Source organism: Lissotriton vulgaris, chromosome 6 (assembly GCF_964263255.1).
Source record: "Lissotriton vulgaris chromosome 6, aLisVul1.2, whole genome shotgun sequence".
Lineage (NCBI taxonomy): Eukaryota > Metazoa > Chordata > Amphibia > Caudata > Salamandridae > Lissotriton > Lissotriton vulgaris.
In genome coordinates this window covers 1629607845-1629628075 of record NC_141694.1, presented here as the reverse complement: position 1 = coordinate 1629628075, position 20231 = coordinate 1629607845, and the positions used below count along the sequence as shown (strand labels likewise).

The 20231-nt window shown below is 43.7% G+C and overlaps 1 protein-coding gene across 1 annotated transcript in view; it reads left to right on the top strand.

The window, feature by feature from the left end:
- Positions 1-19994, top strand: part of ABCG8 (ATP binding cassette subfamily G member 8) — a 202601-nt gene extending 182607 nt beyond the window's left edge. Inside the window, exons 12-13 of the mRNA XM_086927798.1 lie at positions 3852-3979; positions 18873-19994. Of these exons, the coding sequence (XP_086783924.1) occupies positions 3852-3979; positions 18873-19010 (266 nt within the window). The 3' untranslated portion in view covers positions 19011-19994. The remainder of the gene's footprint in view (positions 1-3851; positions 3980-18872) is intronic.
- The last annotated feature ends 237 nt before the right edge of the window (positions 19995-20231 follow it).

Sequence of the window (20231 nt, the reverse complement as noted above, 5' to 3'; positions counted from 1 at the left end):
CTGAGGATCGTTGGGGGCTAAGACCCTCTATTGTTGCGATACGTAAGTACCCCACAGCCGGATTGCTGGGATGGCATTAGAGACCCCCCCTTTCGTAGTCACTCTGCACAAGGGCCTCCTGGCTTCTACTGGTTGGAGAATGAACTCCCCTTGGCTGCTGAGGGTCACTGGGAGCCAAGAACCCCTATTTTTGGGACAACTAAGTCCCCCACAGCTGGATTGTTGAGACCCTGTCAGAGGTCTCGCCCCCTTTCTCTACCAAACTGCAAAGGCTCCTCCTGGTGCATTACTGGTTGGGGGATGAACTCCCCTTGGCTGGTGAGGGTTGCCTGGCTGCTGATGAGCGGCCGTCAAGTCTCGTCGCGCTTCTGGCATGCACAAAATATCATGATAAGCGCGCTAATGGCCCAATAAGATTTCTGCTCCGCTGCAAAGTGCAGAGTTTATCAGTAACTCTGCAATCTCTTTGGAAGGCAGAGTTGCGAATCCCGCAATGTCCGCTAGCAGAGTGGAATTTTACACCGAAGCCTAGAAAAAAAACAAAGGTTACTGGGACGTTATGGTAAGGAAATAGAATATTAAATAAAACTTAAAAATTCGCTGAAAAAAATTAAAGGTTACAGAGACGTTATAGTTAGGCTTACATTTCACTCGTACAAAACCAATGAAACCAGCTAAAGTTACCTGAGCTAACTATAAAATATGCCCTCGTAATGTACTTCTTATGAAATCATATTTTACATCACTTATTGCAGTGTCAGTGACATCACTGATAACATCATCCAACGAGTGTGAGTGTTTTCTAAATATTTATGGGTGTGAAACATATATACCAAGGTACTACAAAAGTCAAAATAGTATACTTTCTGTACCAGTGGTAACAGTTTTTTTCGAAAAGTTGATTACATAAAGCTTACAAACAATAAAACAATCATTAATATATAGTTTAAAAAAATATTATGACCTGGTAAAAAGCTCTTCAAACCTATTCAATTACATAATAAAAGGGAAAAAAACAATTTTCATACCACAACAGGAACTGAAAACTCATACATGTGCAGAATAGCAGCCAGTAGCATGCAACCAAATTCTTCTAGTCAAGACCATCACTTTTCCTAATAAGCCCTACCATGAATAAGAACTTGCTTACAGCTAAGATATTATATATGGATGTGTCGCCCTTCAAGATTCTCAGTGCTTCCACATAACTAAGAATACCATGATACCTGCCCAGTGGACGTATCCATTTTCCTCTAGGCTTTGTGTTGTTATTTTTATTGTTATTGTTATTGCTATTTTTGATTTGTAGCGCACTCAATCACCTGCAGGCCTCTAAGCGCTCGGAAATCGATGGTACAAACAACAACTTTAGCAATACAGAGAGTGTATGCTGGACAGAAGAATAGCACATGATGTATAGTTTCAATTGCTGACAGAGAGCACATAATAAATACAGATGATTGGACAGTGCTCCTGTCAGGGCTCCATAGTGCTGTACATGAACCCAATTCAAGTGTATCATACCAAAATGTCAGGAATAAAGATTTTGCTAATTGTTGAAGCAGGAGAGCCAGAAAGGTTCTTGCTGTAATACTTTCTGCACTACCAATGAGTGATACTATTTGTAACATATATTTTCTGAGTGACTGTGTGTATCTGTGTGTGAGTGGGTGTCTGAGTGCCGGTATGTGAGTGGATGGGTAAGTGACTGTATAGGTGTACAAGTAGGTATGTGAGTAGCTCTGTGGATGAGTGAGTGGCTATGTGAGTACTATGTTGGTAAGTGAGTGGGTGTGTCAGTGACTGTGTGGATGTGTGAGTGACTGTATGGGTGGGTGAGTGGGTATGTGAGTGACTGTATGGGTGAGGGAGTGGGTATCTGAATGGCTGTATCAGTGAGTGACTGACTGTAAGTGGCTGTATGGGTGAGTAGGTGTCGTTTTGATTGGCTGTTTAGTTAAGTTAGTTGGTGTGCAAGTGGTTGTATTGTAAAGCAAGTGTGTGAATAGATGTATGGGTGAGTGAGTGGATGTAGGTGTGCTAGTGTGAATGGGTATGCAAGTGGTTGTGTGGGTGTGTGAGAGAGTGTGTGAGTGCTTGTATGGGTGAGTGAGTGGCTGTGTTGAGAGGCTGTAGGGGTGAGTGAAGGGATGCGTCAGTGGATGTATAGGTGAATAAGTGGTTGCATGAGTAGCTGTTTGAGTGAGTGTGTGACTCTGAGTCATTGTATGGGTAAGTGACTGGTTGTATGAGTGGCTCTATGGAGGAGTGAGTGGTTGTGTGAGTACCTGTATGGGTTTGTGAATGGGTATGTGAGTGGTTGTATGAGTGGGTTATGAGCGGTTGTATATATCGGTGTGAATGGGTGTGTAAGTGCTTCTGTGAATGATGTAATCAGTGATGTCATTTGAGATGTCATCAGTATATGTCACTGACCATGTCATGAGTGATGTAATATGTTAAGTCATAAGCAGTGCCTTGCGGGGGTGTAAGTTATAGTTAGCTCAGGTAATTATAACTGCTGAATTTCTATGGTTTTGCATGAGTGAAATCTGAGCCCAACTATAACGTCCCTGTAACCTATGGTTTTTCAAGTCAATTTGTAAGGTTTTTTTAAAATTCTATTTTCTAACTATGATGTCCCTGTAAGTGAATTTCTATGGTTTTTTAACTAATAGTCACATTTGCTGAGTGGCGGAGAAAGGGGGCGGAGCCTCCAATCAACTGTCAGCAATCCAGCGGTGTTGGACTTACCAGAGGTTACAGGAGGGGTTCTTGGCTTCCAGGGACCCTCAACATCCCAAAGGATTTCTTCCTCTAAGTAGTGATTTCACTGGTTGTGTACTAGTGAAATGTGAGCTTAACTATAACATATCATTAACCACTTGTGTGCTCAGGACGGGGCCCGGCCGCCCTACGTCATGCAGGGCATGTGCTCAGTACGGCCGGGGGCCGTCCAAACGCCACCGATTACCCAGCGGGGTGCGAATTCCGCGCCTTCGCTGGAGAATTAATTAGTGGGCGGAGTTCAGACGGCCCCCGGCGTGGCGTAGGACGGCCGGGGGCCATCCTTAGCACGCAAGGGGTTAACCTTTGTTTTTTTCAGTGAATATATATACATATATATGTGTGTTTCTGTGTCTATGTGTTAATTCATATATGAAAGAAATAAACAGCAATAAAACGTGGTTTAACTAATAAACAAGTACATAATTACACTGCAATTTAACACCTTGCCTGCGGCAGGAATTCCATCCCGGTGCTGGACATTCCAATCACGGGCGTGGTCGAGACCGAATCCAGTCATCATTATTATTATTATTATTATTATTATTATTTGCTGTTTTATAACGCGCTCCGTTACTACCAGAGTGTCCTGGCGCGATAAAGGAAAAAACAAGCAAGTGGCCAGCTAACGGAAAAAGAACACTAATAGGCTGTTCTAAAAAGATGAGTTTTTAGTGCTTTCTTAAAAGAAACAAAATTCTCAGTTGATCTCAGGGAGAGGGGAAGGGCGTTCCATGTCTTAGCTGCGACAACAGCAAGCGAGTAGCCTCCTAGTCGTACTCGCTGAAAGCGAGGCACACTCAAGAGATTGCAGCCGGCTGAACGTAGCGGCCGTGTGGGGACATATGCGCACTGGCCACCCGTGGCTCATGATGGCTGGGTTCCATCATGAGCATCGAAGGGGTTACATCTTATATGCTTGTCTTCTCTAACATCTGAGCCTATGTCTTTAATGATCATAACAGTCATCATCACAGCATCTGAAAAAATTTACAATATATAGACCCATGGCAAATGCTTTGTCGAAAATATGCAGACATAGTTACTCCATTTTTTCTTTTCAGTTCCGTATGGATTTTCATTTATATCATTTCTGAAGTATGGATTTGAAGGACTGATGCAAGTGCAGTTTAAAGGACTCAATTACGACCTGACTGTTGGAAACTTAACAATTAAAATTCCTGGGCAACTTGTGAGTATGAATCTGAGGATTATGTGTGACAAGAATATAAAAACATTATTTGCAGTACAGTATTACTTTAGTTTCTGTAAACACCACAAGGCCTCATTTCAACAAGCTGTATTTCCCAATGTTTTTGCTAGGTCAAGCTTGGAATTCTAATCTGTGTGTGAAATTGGAAGAAATGAGTAGCTCATACGCCACTGAAATTCCAAAGGACTGCCTGGAAGGCAAATAATTTACACTGGGCAAAAACTTGAGTTTGGTCAACTTTTTAAACAAAACCCCCAATATGGATTTATAGTATGACTATTAAGATTTCTGGCCAAAATGTTAGTGCCCTCATATTTCTGGCAAACATTACATTGCAGTGAATAATACAACATTTTGACTAATAATTCAGCATTATTTACAAAAAATGCTAGGCACTGTTATTCCATTGTGCAGACATTTCTTCAAAAACTGATAAGGTCTAGGTATACTGCACAAATGTTACAAACTCTGGATGGATCATGTCAGTAATAAAACATACAAAAACCAACATGATGAGTTTTACAGTAATAACTAATGTTTGTATTATGTTCCGTTCTTCAATAAGCTTTCTACACTCATCAGGTTTAATGTAAGTAAGATAGTTTGTTGAATGTATTGACAACAGAAATAAACTGCCTACAAGAGAGGAAAACTGGGCCACTGTTAGTGACTGGAATCTCCGTCACGCACTGCTCTACATTCTAATCTAAGATTCCAGCCACCAAGATTCTTTACGATGTCACATATCCCTCTTCGTCACATAACATATCTACTGCATATTTCTATATTAAAAAGCAGATAGAACTAGAAGTTAATACATACTAACAATACAAATAAAACAATGATAAATGCAAAATATCGCATATAGGAAAAGATGGGCTGAAATATTCATCCTTTACATTTGGTAATCCTTGCACCATACCGGTGCCTAGTTTACCTGTTTGCTAAACTGTTGGTTACTCTTCGTCCCCTCACCACTTGAACAAACGGTGGTATAACATCTATTCATATCAACCTTTGCCCACAGACATTTTGGTAATCTTACCACTTTACTCATGCTCCAGACATTACCACCAGATAACTCAACCACTTGATTTCCTACTCTAATTATTCTCATGGAGATATAAAATGTCAATTGTCCTGCTCTTACCAATCTTCCTTTTCTCACGTGCACCAATTCTCCCTTTCTAAGTGGTGGACAAATGTTCCCAAGTTTTATTTTTGACTCAACCTTTTTTTTTTAATGTTTCATCTGCAATCCTCATGTTTCACTACCCCCCCCCCCCCCCCATTCACTTTATATCTTATATCCATCATCCACATCTGATTTAAGTTGCACACCGCCTTTCTGCCTCTCATTTTTTCAAATGGAGATTCATGACCCATAGTTCGAGGTGTGACATGATAACTTCATAGTAACTCATTAAGAGCTTGATGATAATCCTTACCACTCACTATTTCAAGTGGCAAACCTTCTTTCAGTACCCTTATCCACCTTTCTACAATTAACCTTTGTACAATTCCATTGCTTTTGGATAATATACTTAAGCACGTATATGTTTAATTCCATATTCCTCTAAAAACTATTTTATTTCAGTCAATATTAATTGCACTTCCTTATCCATGACTAGACTTTTAGGAAATCCTTCCTGTTCAAAAACTTCTTTAAGGAACTGAATTATATCTTTAGAATTAACATGATGTACCAGTTTAACCTCTGGCAATTGTGATAGTTGATCAATCATAACACCAGCAAAAATGTTACTTTTGGATAGACACATTGGCCAGCTATTTCAATTGAAACTCTCTCCCTTACTCCGCTTTGTCTAGATATGGGAGCCTTGTCATAGTTCACTACTTTCTGAGTTTTATCACTGATGGCACATTCAATACATGATCTTACTTTGCTTTCTATTCATCTATAGAACAGCTGGCTACCAAAATTCAGTTCTAATTATCTTCTTCATCTCCTCATAAGTCATATCTAGAACAGATTGCCTCAAGCCCACTGGCACACCCATTTGCTCACCCCATAATGACTAATAATTCTGTTCCGGCAACTCATTGGCAATATAAAAAAAGGATAATAAAGCCTCGTCTAATGATTTATTTTTCCACTTTGATCCAATATTATCCAAAACTTTCTTAATCGGCATATCATTATCATTCTGTCTTTCATTAATCTTCCATTGTGCAGCCCCCAGACACTTCACATATTAACACAACTTCATCCATACCATTGTCAACAATACTCACTTCAATGTTCTCTTCAACTGGAAACCTTGACAAACAGTCTGCTATAACATTAATAGCTCTAGGAATATATTCCACTAGGAAATGAGACTTTTGTAAATTATATTACCTTCTCCTAATTCCAGGCGTTGCCTTTCCACACCCCTTTGAGGTGAATAAATACACCAGTGGTCAAAGGTCTGTCCTCACTCTAAATTTAGTCTCCAAAGCAGAACATTTTAGTTCTGCTCCTCTTAATGGTCTTGAGGCAAATGCAATAGAGGCAAGGGATGCTCCGCTTCTATGGCAGAGGAGCATCGCCCCACTGCTCTGAGAGCAGGAGAAAGGAAAAATAAAATGATAATAACAGCGTTATAATCATTTTATTTTTCACTCCGGGGCTTGGTTAGGGCAGGCCAGGGCTGGAATCACAGGGGAGGAATAATTTGCACTCCTTAAGTGTGCCCGACTGTTTGGCCGGCCCTCTTGGGCCAGCCAAACAGTCATGCACAATTTGTATGTTCTCCACCAGGCTACATTGCATAGCCTGGTGAGGAACATGCCCAGCCACCCCTTTCCCTGTCTCCGTGCTGAACCCCACGCTCAGACCAATCACAACGCTGCAATACAGCGTTATGATTGGCTTAGGGGAGGGAGCCTGTGTGCTTCCTACTACCGCTGAAGCTGAGGAGGCGGAGGAAGGGACTGAAACGAAGGAGGGATGGCGGTTGGCAAAAGGTAAGTGTTTTTTTTGTCTGTTCCACCCATCACCCCCGTTCCCTGCCAGTCGCCACTGAATAGTGACCAATTTGCCTTTACAATCTTGCATCAACATCTGCTTCATAGTTATAATCAAATGTTGACAGTGCTGGGGCACAGGAAATGTCCTTTTTCAACGTACACATTTCATACGCACAATCTTTGTCCCATAGTCCTGAAAGTATTAGACATTTTTTACATCCTTGAACAATGTAGGTATAATTCTTTGAAAGACTGCTGATGCCAATATTAAACCAAATGGCATCCTTCTGTATCTGTACGCCCCTTCTGGTGTAATGAATGACATATATTGTTTGCTGTCTTCGTGCAGCGTAATCTGGTGATATGCACTTGAAAGGTCTAAAGTGGAAAATAATGTGGCCCTCTTCAACATCGAAAACATTTCTCCAATATGGGCAGTGGATGCAATCTACCCACACACATTCATTCAGATCTCTTAAATAGACACATTGTCTGATTTTACCATTCGGTTTTTGCACTACCACTAATTTTGACAACCATTCTGACAATTCTTTTTCCTATGCTTACATAGTTTTTTCCAATTCTTCCTTTAGTGAATCTCTCATGGATAGGGGAATATTCCTGACCCTATGTACCTTTGGCACTAACACCTGCTTCAAAATGATTATATGAACAAACTTTTTGAGTAGACCTAACTTTAATAGAAAATCTTTTTGCAACAAATCCTCCCATTCCAATTCTTTATCTTCATTTCATTTTAGAATGAAATCATTATATTGTAAAACCTGATCAGCATGGTTAGGATTAAGTGTAATCATCAAATTCCTTTGTTGTCGCCAACCCAGCAAACAAAAACCTTCTTTAGCCACATAAATCTTCGCTTCAATTGTCTTACCCTTGTAACTTAACGTAGAAGTAAAATAACCCAATAGATCAATGCGTTTATTACCATAACCCCCAAGCCTAATATCAGGGGGTACTAGTTGAATATCAAGAAACCTATGCAACCACTTATCTCCAATCAGTGTTGAGCATCTGAGTCTGCCATTACCTTAAACATTCAGTCATAAGCTCTCATCTACTCACGCTCTGTGCTTGCGCCAGGTTTACTCAAGCCTTTTTCCAAGTTAAATTAACCACATTTCCTTACTTTAACTCCTTGAAAGCATTGCAAGTGAACAGCATACACTCCACTCTTTTGAATCAACCACTATTCCACTTCTGATCCATGGAAAAACAAATCTCATCACATCACTGGGACTCCAGGCTTCTCTCCTTAACTCGGCTTGTTGCCATTAACATGGTCCGTTCTTCAACAAGCTTTCTACACACATCAGGGTTGAGGAAGGTAAGTTTATTTGTCAAATGTATAGACAGCAGAAGTAACCCTTCTACGAGAGAAGAAGCCTGTGCAAATTGTCAGTGGCTGGAATCTCTGTCACATACTATTCTACATTCTATATTCAGCATTCTACATTCTAATCTGAAATTCCAGCCACCAAGACTCCTTCAGATGTCACAGTTTGCTCTATAGTATCTCTTTATGATATGTCATGCAGGTAGAAATGGTCACTTCACAGACTTTTTTTGCATCTGAACTCACACTGGTACTTATACAGACCCTGATTCCCTGAATCAGGAAATGCCGGGATTATGCTTACAAACAGACGTGTGTCTGAGGAAATTTCACAAGTCTTGATACTTTGCTGCAGACAGAGGTTTAGGAATATGGATTTTTGAAATGGTGTGTACAGACACATGGCCATAAACCCAAAAACTCAAAGCATTGTCGCATTCACACCCATTTTGTATAGACATTCCCACCTTGGAAACACTCATAAATGAAGAAGAGCATAAAAACAGAACTTTTTTAGTTCAGCTTCAATTGAAGTCGATGCTTACGTGGGTTACTTCAAAAATTATCTAACGGGGGTTTCGAATAAATGAATTACTTTAACTCGCCACTTCTACAGTTATCAATCAATCAAACATTTGTAAAGCGCACTACTCACCGGTGAGGGTCTCAAGGCGCTGGGGGGGGAGGGGTGCTGCTACTGTTCGAATAGATAGGTCTTGAGAAGCCTCCTGAAGGTTAGTAGTTCCTGGGTCTGCCGTAGAAGGATGGGAGGGTATTCCAGGTCTTGGCGGCGAGGTGGGAGAACGATCTGCCGCAGGTGGTTGCTCTTCAGATGCAGGGACGATGGCGAGGGTGAGGTCGGAGGAGCGGAGCTGTCGGTTTGGGATGTAGAAGGTGAGTCGTCTGTTGAGGTATGCTGGTCCGGTGTTGTAGAGCGCCTTGTGTGCGTGGGTGAGGAGCTTGAAGGTGATCCTCTTGTTGACAGGAAGTAAGTGTAGGTCTCTCAGGTGTGATGTGATGTGGCTGTGGCGAGGGATGTCGTGGATCAGGCTTGCAGAGGCGTTCTGTATGCATAGTAGTCGTTTCAGGAGTTTGGCCGAGGCTCCTGCGTAGAGGGCGTTTCCGTAGTCCAGCCTGCTGCTGACGAGGGCCTGGGTGACCATTTTTCTTGTTTTGGTGGGGATCCACCTGTAGATCTTGCTGAGCATGCAGAGGGTTTTGAAGCAGGAGGATGAGACGGCGTTGACTTGTTTGGTCATGGAGAGTGTTGAGTCGAGGATAAACCCCAGGTTGCGTGCGTGGTCGGAGGGTGTGGGTGCTGCTCCCAGTTCGGACGGCCACCAGGAGTCATACCAGGCTGAGGGGGTGGAGTCGAGGATGAGAACCTCTGTCTTGTCCGACTTCAGCTTCAAGCGGCTGTTCTTCATCCACTCGGTGACAGCTTTCATTCCTTCATGGAGGTTGGTTTTGGCGGTGAGGGGGTCCTTGGTGAGGGAGAGGATCAGCTGGGCATCGTCGGCATAGGAGATGATGTTTAGGTTGTGCAGGCAGGAGACGTGGGCGAGCGGTGCCATGTAGACGTTGAAGAATGTCGAGCTGAGGGATGATCCTTGGGGTACGCCGCAGATGATCTCGGAGGCTTCGGAACAGAAGAGGAGGCAAACGCTCTGGGTTATGCCGGACAGGAAGGAGGTGGTCCATTCCAGAGCCTTGTCTCGGATCCCTGCGTTGTGGTGGCGCGTGCATAGGGTGTGGTGGCAGACAGTTTCGAAGGCGGCTGATAGGTCCAGGAGGATGAGGGCCGTGGTTTCGCCGTTGTCCAGCAGGGCCTTTTTGTCATCGGTGGTGGCGATGAGGGCAGTCTCGGTACTGTGGTTGCTGCGGAACCCGGACTGGGATGGGTCCAGGATGTTGTTCTCCTCGAGGTAGCGGGTCAGCTGTCTGTTGACGGTCTTCTCAATGACCTTCACCGGGAACGGGAGCAGTGTGATGGGCAGAAGTTCTTGAGGTCCCTCAGATCCGCCTTGGGTTTCGTTATTGCTGGTGTGCTTCCAGCTTTCCGGGAAGGTTGCGGTCTCGAGATGTTGATGGCCTTGCGGAGATGGGGTGCGATGGTGGTGCTGGCAATGTTGAAGATTTGGTGTGGGCATGGGTCTGAAGGAGTGGATGGTGTTCATGATTTTGATGGTGTCATCGTCGTTAATGTAGGTCCAGGTGAGCAGGGGATCAATGTGGGTGGTGGCCGCGGGGTCTGAGGTGTCGGTGGGTGTCGGGGAAGTTAGGTTGTTGAAGCTGTCGTGGATGTCTGCGATCTTGCAATGGAAGAAGGTGGCAAGGGAGTCGCACAGGTCTTGTGATGGTGGGATGCCGTTGGTGTTGGAGCTGGGGTTGGAGAGTTCCTTCACGATGTTGAAGAGCTCTTTGCTGTTGTGCACGTTGTTGTCAAGTCGGTCCTTGAAGGAGGCTATTTTGGTGGATCTGATGAGGTGATGGTGTCTACGGATGGCGTTCTTGTGGGCTGCATAGCTGTCTGGTGTCTGTTCGCGGTGTCATGTCTTCTCTAGGGTACGGCAGGTTTGCTTGGAGGCCTGGAGGTCTGCGGTGAATCAGCTGGCTTTCTTGTTAGTGTGTCTGTTGGAGGGTTTCTTGATAGGGGCGAGACTGTTGGCGCAGTTGTCCATCCAACGCCTGAGGTTACTGGCGGCGGTGTCGGTGGGGTCGGCGGGTGGGCTCCGGGCGAGGGTGGTGTTTAGCTGATCTTCGGTGATTTTGCTCAAGCTTTGGTGGGGGATCTGTTGAGTGCGGTGGTGCGTGGTGGGTTTCCGGAAGGTGAAGTGGATGCAGCGATAGTCGGTCCAGTAGAATTCGGTGGTGTGGCTGAAGGTGACATGGGGGCTTGTGGAGAAGATGGGGTCAAGAGTGTGGCTGGCGGAGTGGGTGGGTGTTGTGATGAGCTGTCTGAGTCTCAGGTTGGCGAGGTTGTCAATCAGGGTGGTGGAGTTAGCGTTGTTGTTCTCGAGGTGGAAATTCAGGTCTCCAAGGGGGATGTAGTCTGTGGAGGCAAGGGCGTGCGTTCTGACGAACTCGGCGATGGAGTCGCTGAACTGAGGCCGGGGTCCGGGGAGACTGTAGACAAGAGTTCCTCTGAGAGTGGTGTTGGGATCGGTGGGGATCTGGAAGTGCAGGTGTTCGGCGGTGCTGAGGGTGTCCTCGTGTTGGTCGAGACCCTGAGGGTGTTCTTGTGGATGATGGCAATTCCACCTCCTATTCTGTTGGTGCGGTCCCTGTGGGAGATCTTGTAGCTGTCCATGGTGGCTATGGCGATGTCAGGTGCCGAGGAGGCGTTCATCTAGGTCTCTGCCAGGAAGGCGATGTCCGGGGAGGATGTGTCGAGCAGGTCCCAGAGTTCGATGGCGTGTTTGCGTGCGGAGCGGGTGTTCAGTAGTATGCATCTGAGGTGGTTGCATCCTATTGCGGAGACCGGTGTGGTGCCTTGGAGGCTGGTGAAGCTGCAGCTCTAGAACGCGAAGTGTCCTTTGGTGTGCTTCGGGGCAGGAAAAAGGTGTGCGGACGTCCAGCGTTGAGTGCGTGGAGGGTGCTGGCGGCGTAGCGGCGTCGGGAGTCGTGGTGTTCGCAGGGGCCAGGGGTCTGGTGTGGGCGCGGTCCAGGCGCAGACCGGCTTGCCTTAGGCATGCCCGCTGCGGGGTCACCATATAAGGGGAGGTGGGAAGGAGGAGTAGCTGGGAGGTGGGAGCGGGGGGCCGAATGGGCGAGCTGGGGGGTGGGACCACAGGGGACGCAGCGGCGGGAAAACGGGAGGGTAGAGCAGGCGAGAGTGCAAAAAAGAAATAAAAGGCGAAATACAATTATTCACAATACAGGAGCAGAAGCACAATTACTGCAAGGCCGACAGAGAAAAATGGGCAGATTGAAGGCAGGGAGCTTACGGCCTACCACTGGCCACCAGGGATGAGTCGCAGGTGGTAGCCTGCAGGTGGAGGCGAGCCTCGAACTTCAAGCAGGCCGCAGCAGGTGGCTCAGGGGCAACGACACACAGGTGGTGCTGTGCGGCATGGGGAGCGACCTGCCTGAGAACAGGGTCAAGGGTCGCTTACTCTGATTCATTTTAGAGCTGATAAGTAATCACAGGTTTACACACAGCTCTGACAAAAATAATAATTATTATATATACTTCAGAAATGGTAAATTTGTTTCTGAAGCTAGAAAGGAAAGGGAATATGCCATGTAAATTCCTAGAGGTGTGGAAGTAAAACTGTCTATGAGGTATGATGCCGGAATGTCAAAATATTGTATTGATAAACATTGTTTACTAAATATTGTTTACACAAATATTGCCCCATTGGAATTAATAATCCATAATCTACACCCAATTGGATATTTTTATAAACAATACTTAGAAAACAATATGTATGTGAGACAATAGTTTGATAATGATATTGATATTCAGGTACCATACCCTTTGGAGAAAGCTCTACTTCCACACCTCCAAGAAGTTTTGTTGTTACACAATATTCATGCCAGATAATATTTCTGCCCAAGATCTTCTGACATAAAACCCTAACCAGGAAATCATCTTGTTTCTGTGGAGTAAAAAAGGTAATATAAAAATGTGTGCTAAATTTATACAAATGATCCTGTCAACAGACACACTGGAAACGTTTGTTTAATATGGAGTATGTACTCATGAAAATCCTTGGCGTTCATATATTTCTATCACCATTCCTTGTGATTTTGGTTATCAAGAAAGTCTGATAAGAACTCATATCAATAGAGTAAAAATGTGTAGATTTTTTAAAATAAGCAAATAATTGGAACAGTGCTCTTGAGACACTAGAGCATGTTTCGCAACTTATACATTACTGTACACTCCAGAAAGAACATCTAGACTAACAGGTACATGCATCAATCTCGGCATTTGCGATTCCTTAATTGCGATTTTTAAGGAATCGCAATTAAGGAATCGCAAATGCCTATGCATTAAGAAATCGCCAAATAAATTGCGATTTTTTAAAATTCCTTAATTGCGATTAGCATTTTGCGAATCGCAATTAAGGAATCCCTTCCCATTCATTCCTATGGGCCTAGAGGCCCATAGGAATGAATGGGAAGACAATCTCAATTTGCGAATCGCAATTAGCTAATCGCAAATTGAGATTGCGATTTCAAGGGTGCAGGGGTGTCCAAAGGACACCCTGTTGCACCCCTGAAATCAAACAATGCACATATGTTGTGTACACACATGCCCTAAGGGCATGTGTGTGCACAACATGAAAGTTAAAAAAATGCACAAATTGGCATATTTCTAACATTTCGCAAAATTACCATGAGGTCCAACCTCATGGTAATTTTTTCTCTCTAATTGCGATATCACAATTTTTTTCCGTTTCATGCATTGCTTTTAAGGAATCGCAAAATTGCGATTCCTTAAAAGCAATCGCACTTTAATAAATCGCAAAAATAGCGATTTCTTCACTTTTAGGATGATGCATCCCAAATAGTGATTTGGGAATCGCAAACGGCCGAATTTTGCGATTCGCACCGTTTGCGATTCCTAAATCGCTTGATGCATGTGCCTGTAAATACGTTAACAGATTAATCCTTAAATATTTCCCTGTTGTCTGAACTCTGATTTTATTTTTTTGCATACATTTTTATATTTTTCAAAATAGCATTGAAAAACACAGCATGTTTTTAAAATCAGTCCATCTACTATTACTACATAATGACATCTAGGAACATCCCTTCCTCTGTACTGCAATAACATAGGCACTCTAATGTCAGTTGTCGATCCACATGACCAGATCCTATACATTAAACATGTTAGAAGCCTTGTTGCACCAGGCCAATAGCTGCACTGCAAATTATCCTCTTATGTGCATCCATCTCAGGGCTCCTCTTACCTAACCCCATCACGCCCTCCTGCTTCATGAGGGTCTAGCATCATGGGGCTCTAATAAGTAATTGAGCATTGCCTCCCATGCTCTCATACCATCCATGCCTTTATCATCTCTGAGAGTCTTGCACATATGCTTCTCTTCTGCTACAGCCCACTTGGCCATATCTCGCAGCCAATCAGAGATCAAAGGCAGAACTCGAGAAATCCACTTAATTGCAATTCTACACCTTTCCAGAACCAGCCCTGTTAGCAAAAATCGCCGACTGAGCCACCTCATCTTGAGCTTATGAACCAGAGGAAGCAGGCACACCCTTTCACGCAGATCAAGCTTCCAACAAGATGCACGCTCCAACGACACCCCAACCCCTCGCCAGTACACCTATATTTGGGGACACCCCCAACCCATATGCAAGAAATCCGCTTTACTCTCGCTACATCATGGACATGAGGATGTTCAGCCCTCGTAGATAATGCCCAATAATTTAGGAGTCAATTAAACTTGATGTGTAAAATTATATTGGATCAGCTTGAAACTAGCATTCATTGCAGTCTTGGACACCCCTACAGAGTGTTGTGCCATTCTGCACAACACTCTGTAGAGCTGAGAAACCAAATGCCTCCCATTCGCCAGGCCTAGTAACTCCACAAGCACCCGGGGCGTCTCAGGGGTGTCAGGAAGCGAGGGCCAAATACCCCACACTGTGGCAGCCAACCTTGCATATTGCATGAATTGACGGGCCCCCAAGTCAAAAGTTTCTGTCGCCTCAGCCAATGTAAAAAATCTGTCATTGGGATACAAATCCTATAGCACCTCACAGCCCCCTTCTCCCCACCTGTCCACCCTCATTTGCTGGGAAACCTGCTGAAAAGGCCACAAATGGGGCCCTACCCAACACCATCTGGACCGTGCATTCTCAGGCACACATACTTGCTTGACTACAAAAGGCACTGAGCTGTGGACCCAATATATAGACATAAAAAATTCAGATGGAGGGGTTTGTGTTCCTTCCAACAATTGTTTTTCCCAATTGCTACCCTTATCTAGCCAGTGGACCGCATGCTGCAGTTGGGTAGCCAAGTAATAAAGATCCATACATGAAACCTCTATGCCCCCTCCTGCTATCAGGTCCATTTGAGAGTGGCCAACCCCACTTGCTTCCTTCCTGTCACACATAAAAGTTTTACTATAAGCCTATCCAGCTCTTTGAATGTCTGTTGAGGTATTCAAAATATAGCATCCTCTAAAACGGATAAGCAGTGGGCAACATGATCATATTAACCAAGGTGATCTTGCCCAAAGAGGAAAGACAGAGTGTGTTCCAAAAGGTCACAGAGGCACAGAGAACCGTTAGTACTCTACCCATGTTATAGCAGTGGAACGAGTCAGAATCTCTTGTCACCTGGATACCTAGGTACCTGAACCCAGTGCTCTCCCACTTGAGGTATAACTGTGGAAGGTCACTTTGCACGGTTCTTCCTAGACCAGGGAAATCCCCAGACCTCGAGAGAGCAGCCAGCAGAATATGGACAGAGTATACCGGTGGACACACATACACCAGCACGTCATCCGTTTATAGGGAAATCACATGAGTGGTGGCCTCCACTCTTACACCCAAGCCCCGCAACACTGATCTGAATCTGCACTCCATGGCTAAGTTACAGAGCATGGGCAACAGCAGGCAGCCCTGCCTGGTCCCCCTATACAACCTAAATTGTTAAGACCTAAGCACATGGTCCTCAATACCTGCCACAAATACTCCCATGCCACGGTGTTGAACGCCTGCTCAATATCCAACAAAGCAACAACATAGTAGTCTTCTACTAAAATAGGAGCATGGAGAACAAATAAGAGGCAGAACAGATTGCACAATATATTGCGTTGGGGATAAACCCGCAGTGATCCTCATGTACCAATAAAAGTAGGAGATGTAGTTGCCGAGTCACTAAAATGTTACTAAGTATCTTCACATCAACATTCAACATTGACAGCGGATGGTACAGTGACACCTCCAGCACATCCCTATTGCGTTTAGGGAGCATCACTATGAGCGCTTTCCTCTTGGACACAGGCATTATCCTTCCAGTGTAAGTCTCATTATATACCACCAGAAGATGGTCTGCAAGTCCCCCACCTTGGATTGATATCACTCTACGGGCAACACATCACCTTCAGGCACCTTGCCAGTACTGATATTAATAGCCACCACAACCTCTGCTCTATCTATGGGGGCATCAAGTGCTCTTTGATCTGCCTCTCACAGCCGCCAGATACTGTTCCGCATCCCTGCCCACGCACACCATAAGTGCAGCATATACGTTCTGCAGGTGGTTCGTGAAACGTTCAGTGATGGCCTACTGCTAACACACCACTGCATCAGCCCTGTCTTTAATTCCTACAGTGAGAACCCTAGGTGTTTAATTTTTGAGGAGGGAGGCCAGCAGTCGGCCCATCTACTCCCCCTCCACATGTAGGCGCTACTGAAACGCCACCCTGACAAATTTATATAGCCTATTCCTGGTCTCTAGTGACTCTCCCTTACACATGTTCCAGTCTCTCAGCTTCTCAGGTGCCCCCACCAAGGCACCCTCCAAATCACTCAACTGTTTCTCCTGCAGCTCTATAGCTTGCAAAAGCTGCTGTTAGGCCCCATAAGTCAGCTTCAGACACTCCTTTCGCAACACTACCTTAATGGCGTCCCACTCCATTGCCTGATGCTATGCGGTGTGCTGCCCCTGTTTTCTTTAAAATAATTATACAGCACATCAAAGGTTAATGCTTTGTCCTTAATTTTTGGAGTGGGAGATTGGAACATGTGACAGGCTTCAACATTTTATTTTTGGAAAATTTCACAAATGATAGTGCACCGAAAAGGTAACATGAGACAGTCAACGTGTTTTGTTCCTCACTTGTGAACTTCCTCAGCTGATTGCAAGATGTGAGACTGTACACCACAGCAACTGGTTGTTAGAGGACATGAAATAAGGTGTTGACGACGGAGACGTAATATCTAAAACTGATTGATTCATTTACAGCACTAGTAAATAGGAGGACCTGATGCAAACAAGGGACCGGGTTTGAAACGACAATGGTTAAAACTGAGAAACAAGATGTCCAATTGGCATATACAGAATTCTAATTCACTTGAGGAAGTTGACATGTGGTGAACGAAACATGTTGGCTGTCTCATGTTATCACCTAAGAAAATAAAGACGACTTCGAATATACACATTATCCTTTATATTCCCTCTTTTCAAAGTATATATAAAAAACAATCCTTTTCAGCATGAGTTTGATACTGTTACAATCAAATATCTGGCTTTTATCTTTTGGAATCCCTTCTTGAGTCGAACTTTCTCCAGCCTCTTAGTCATCGCAAAATATTGTTTTCTCCTGGACTAGTAGTTCCTCACTGTTGCTACTACTTCAATCAGAGCTGAACACTTTAGGGGCATATTCACAATGAAGTGGTGGAGCTCGGCGTTAGTCTGTTTGGCTTAATGCTGCGCTCTGCCACTTCAGAAACGCAGGGCTGCAACGTATTTACAACAATACTGTGCAGCCCTGCGTGTCACCCTGCGCTGGTGCTAATTTCAGCTGCCCAACGCCAAAGCCGGCACTCTTTCACCATTGGGCAAGGGTGCCTACGTTGCAGGGACAGATTGTTTATGTGTAGGAAGGTAGCCCTTCCTGCCCATAAAAAATCATCAATGGCATTTTTGTAACTTCTATTTGTGCTACAGAATACAGCACACATAGAAGTTGCAACGCGTAATTTTTTATTAAAGATTGTTTATGTGCAGAAAGGGACACTGTTATGATATGTATTCCTCTCTCCTGCTGTTGTCGTGCCTCGTGAGGTTGCTGTGGTTTCCATGGAGTGCCTGCAGCATTCCAGGGAGATCGAGCCTAGTCGGAGGGACTGTTACGAGAGAAGCAGGCAGGGATCCCCATCTGTGTTGGTTGAATACCAAAAAAATGTACCCTCTCGAACTGAAGGCTCCGGTTGTTGTCCTTTCATCTTCAACAGACATCTTCCTGCACATAAACAATCAATGGCATTTTGCTGTTTTGCACAACACCGCATACAAAGAAACAGCAAAAAGGAGGAGAAATAAAGCATTTCCTCGTTTTGCCTGGGTAAGACCAGAGATTTTTTGGTCTCAATTTTGACACTGCCACATATTTACTCCACCCTTGTAAATATTGGGCAGAAACAAAATCAATGAGTGTTGTGGTGGAACGCCCACCATAACACCAATTGCCCGCCCTTTCACGCTAAGTATAGCGTGAAAGGGTGCCTTATTTACAAGGCAGCATTAAGCCATGTTAAGGGGCTTAAAGCTGCCTTGTACATAATGCAAACCCTGTCTCGCCATCAGAATGTCACTAAAAGTGACGTTCTGGTGGTGATAGGGGCTTGTAAATATGTCCCTTCGTTTTTAGCCGTCATCCGTTAAAAAAAAACCCTGCTGGACCAGGGTGTCATGAATGGCAAGGAGAGAGACATAGGCACTGTACGTAATCTTAACATAATTGTTTTTGACATTGATAATGGTTAACTTACGTCTAAAATATGGTTTACAACAAAAAACCTAACCATTTTGATGATGCTGTTTATTTTCAGATTATTGAACACTTGGAAGTGGATTCAACTCCTCTCTATGCGATTTACTTCATCCTGATTGGCATTAGCGCCGGTTTTCTGCTTCTCTACTTCTTATCCTTGAAGTTCATTAAACAAAAATCAAGTCAGGACTGGTAATGTCTACATGGCAACTTTAACCCTTGGGAAAAAGATCTCGTTCACCAAACTAGGATCGGGATTGGAGGAGAAGGGTGGATTCAGGGACCTGGAACATAGTTTAATCTGATTACGTAATCAGACTTAAGTGGAACAGGAAACTTTGATTCTCATTTACTGACTGAATGTGGAAAGTATCTACTCCAGGTGTTTAGCAAAAAGACTAGAATGTGAAAAAAACATTTTTATTTCAAAGTAAATACCATGATAAGAAAGTTCACGTTTTATCCGCTGATGTTGAAGTCCGGCATCCATCATCCACATTCCAACACCCACCTATCAATGCAGGGACGCCTACTCTACAACCAGGACTAGAAAGTGACGTTGAACCCACTGCCTACAGAATATTTTCATTGACTGTGGTGTACTGTTTACCATATGTGACCTGTACTAGCTACATGAGCCGTCATGCTCATCTACGTCATCACGCTTGAGTGTTTACCATTTATCAGTGCTGCAGACTGTGGAGGATAAATCACATCTGGATCAAAAAATCTGAAAAAAACTATTGTTAACCTTCAGTAAAAACCCCATTCCAAACTCACTGGCTGTCATGTTAAAACCTCTGTGAGTAATGCCATACTATCATTTGGAAAGAATGATTCTGCTGTCCTAAACATGATGCCCCATGTTCCCCAGGATGGACCAAAACTATGTGTGTTTATACAGTTGTATATGATAAAAAATATGGGTGCATTAACATTTGCAGAATCACAAATTATAACTAGCATTGCACTACTGTACTGAAATTCATTAAACCTCATGAATTCACACTGGAATAAAAACAAAATTGATTTGATACAGTATGAATTTCTGTGAGTATTTATCAATTAAAATTGTAACTTAACCCATTACTGGAGTGCAACTATGGACATATTTAATAGGAATTGTGTGATGTTTTCTAATATAACGCACGTGAATAAATTGATTTCTTTTGTTTTTGTACTTTTTAATTTCATTTTTGTCTTCTCATCATGGTTAAGAATATGTATTATAGTATTGTGAGTTTCCAAATTAACAGTGTCATCCTAATATAATGGAAATCATAATTATTAAAATGGCGTACTCTTTATCATAAATAAACAATAACACAATATATATTATAATCACATAAAAGACTAAGGTCCTGATTACGAGTTGAGGTGCTATTTATCACGCCTGATAATGGGTACGTTATTTATC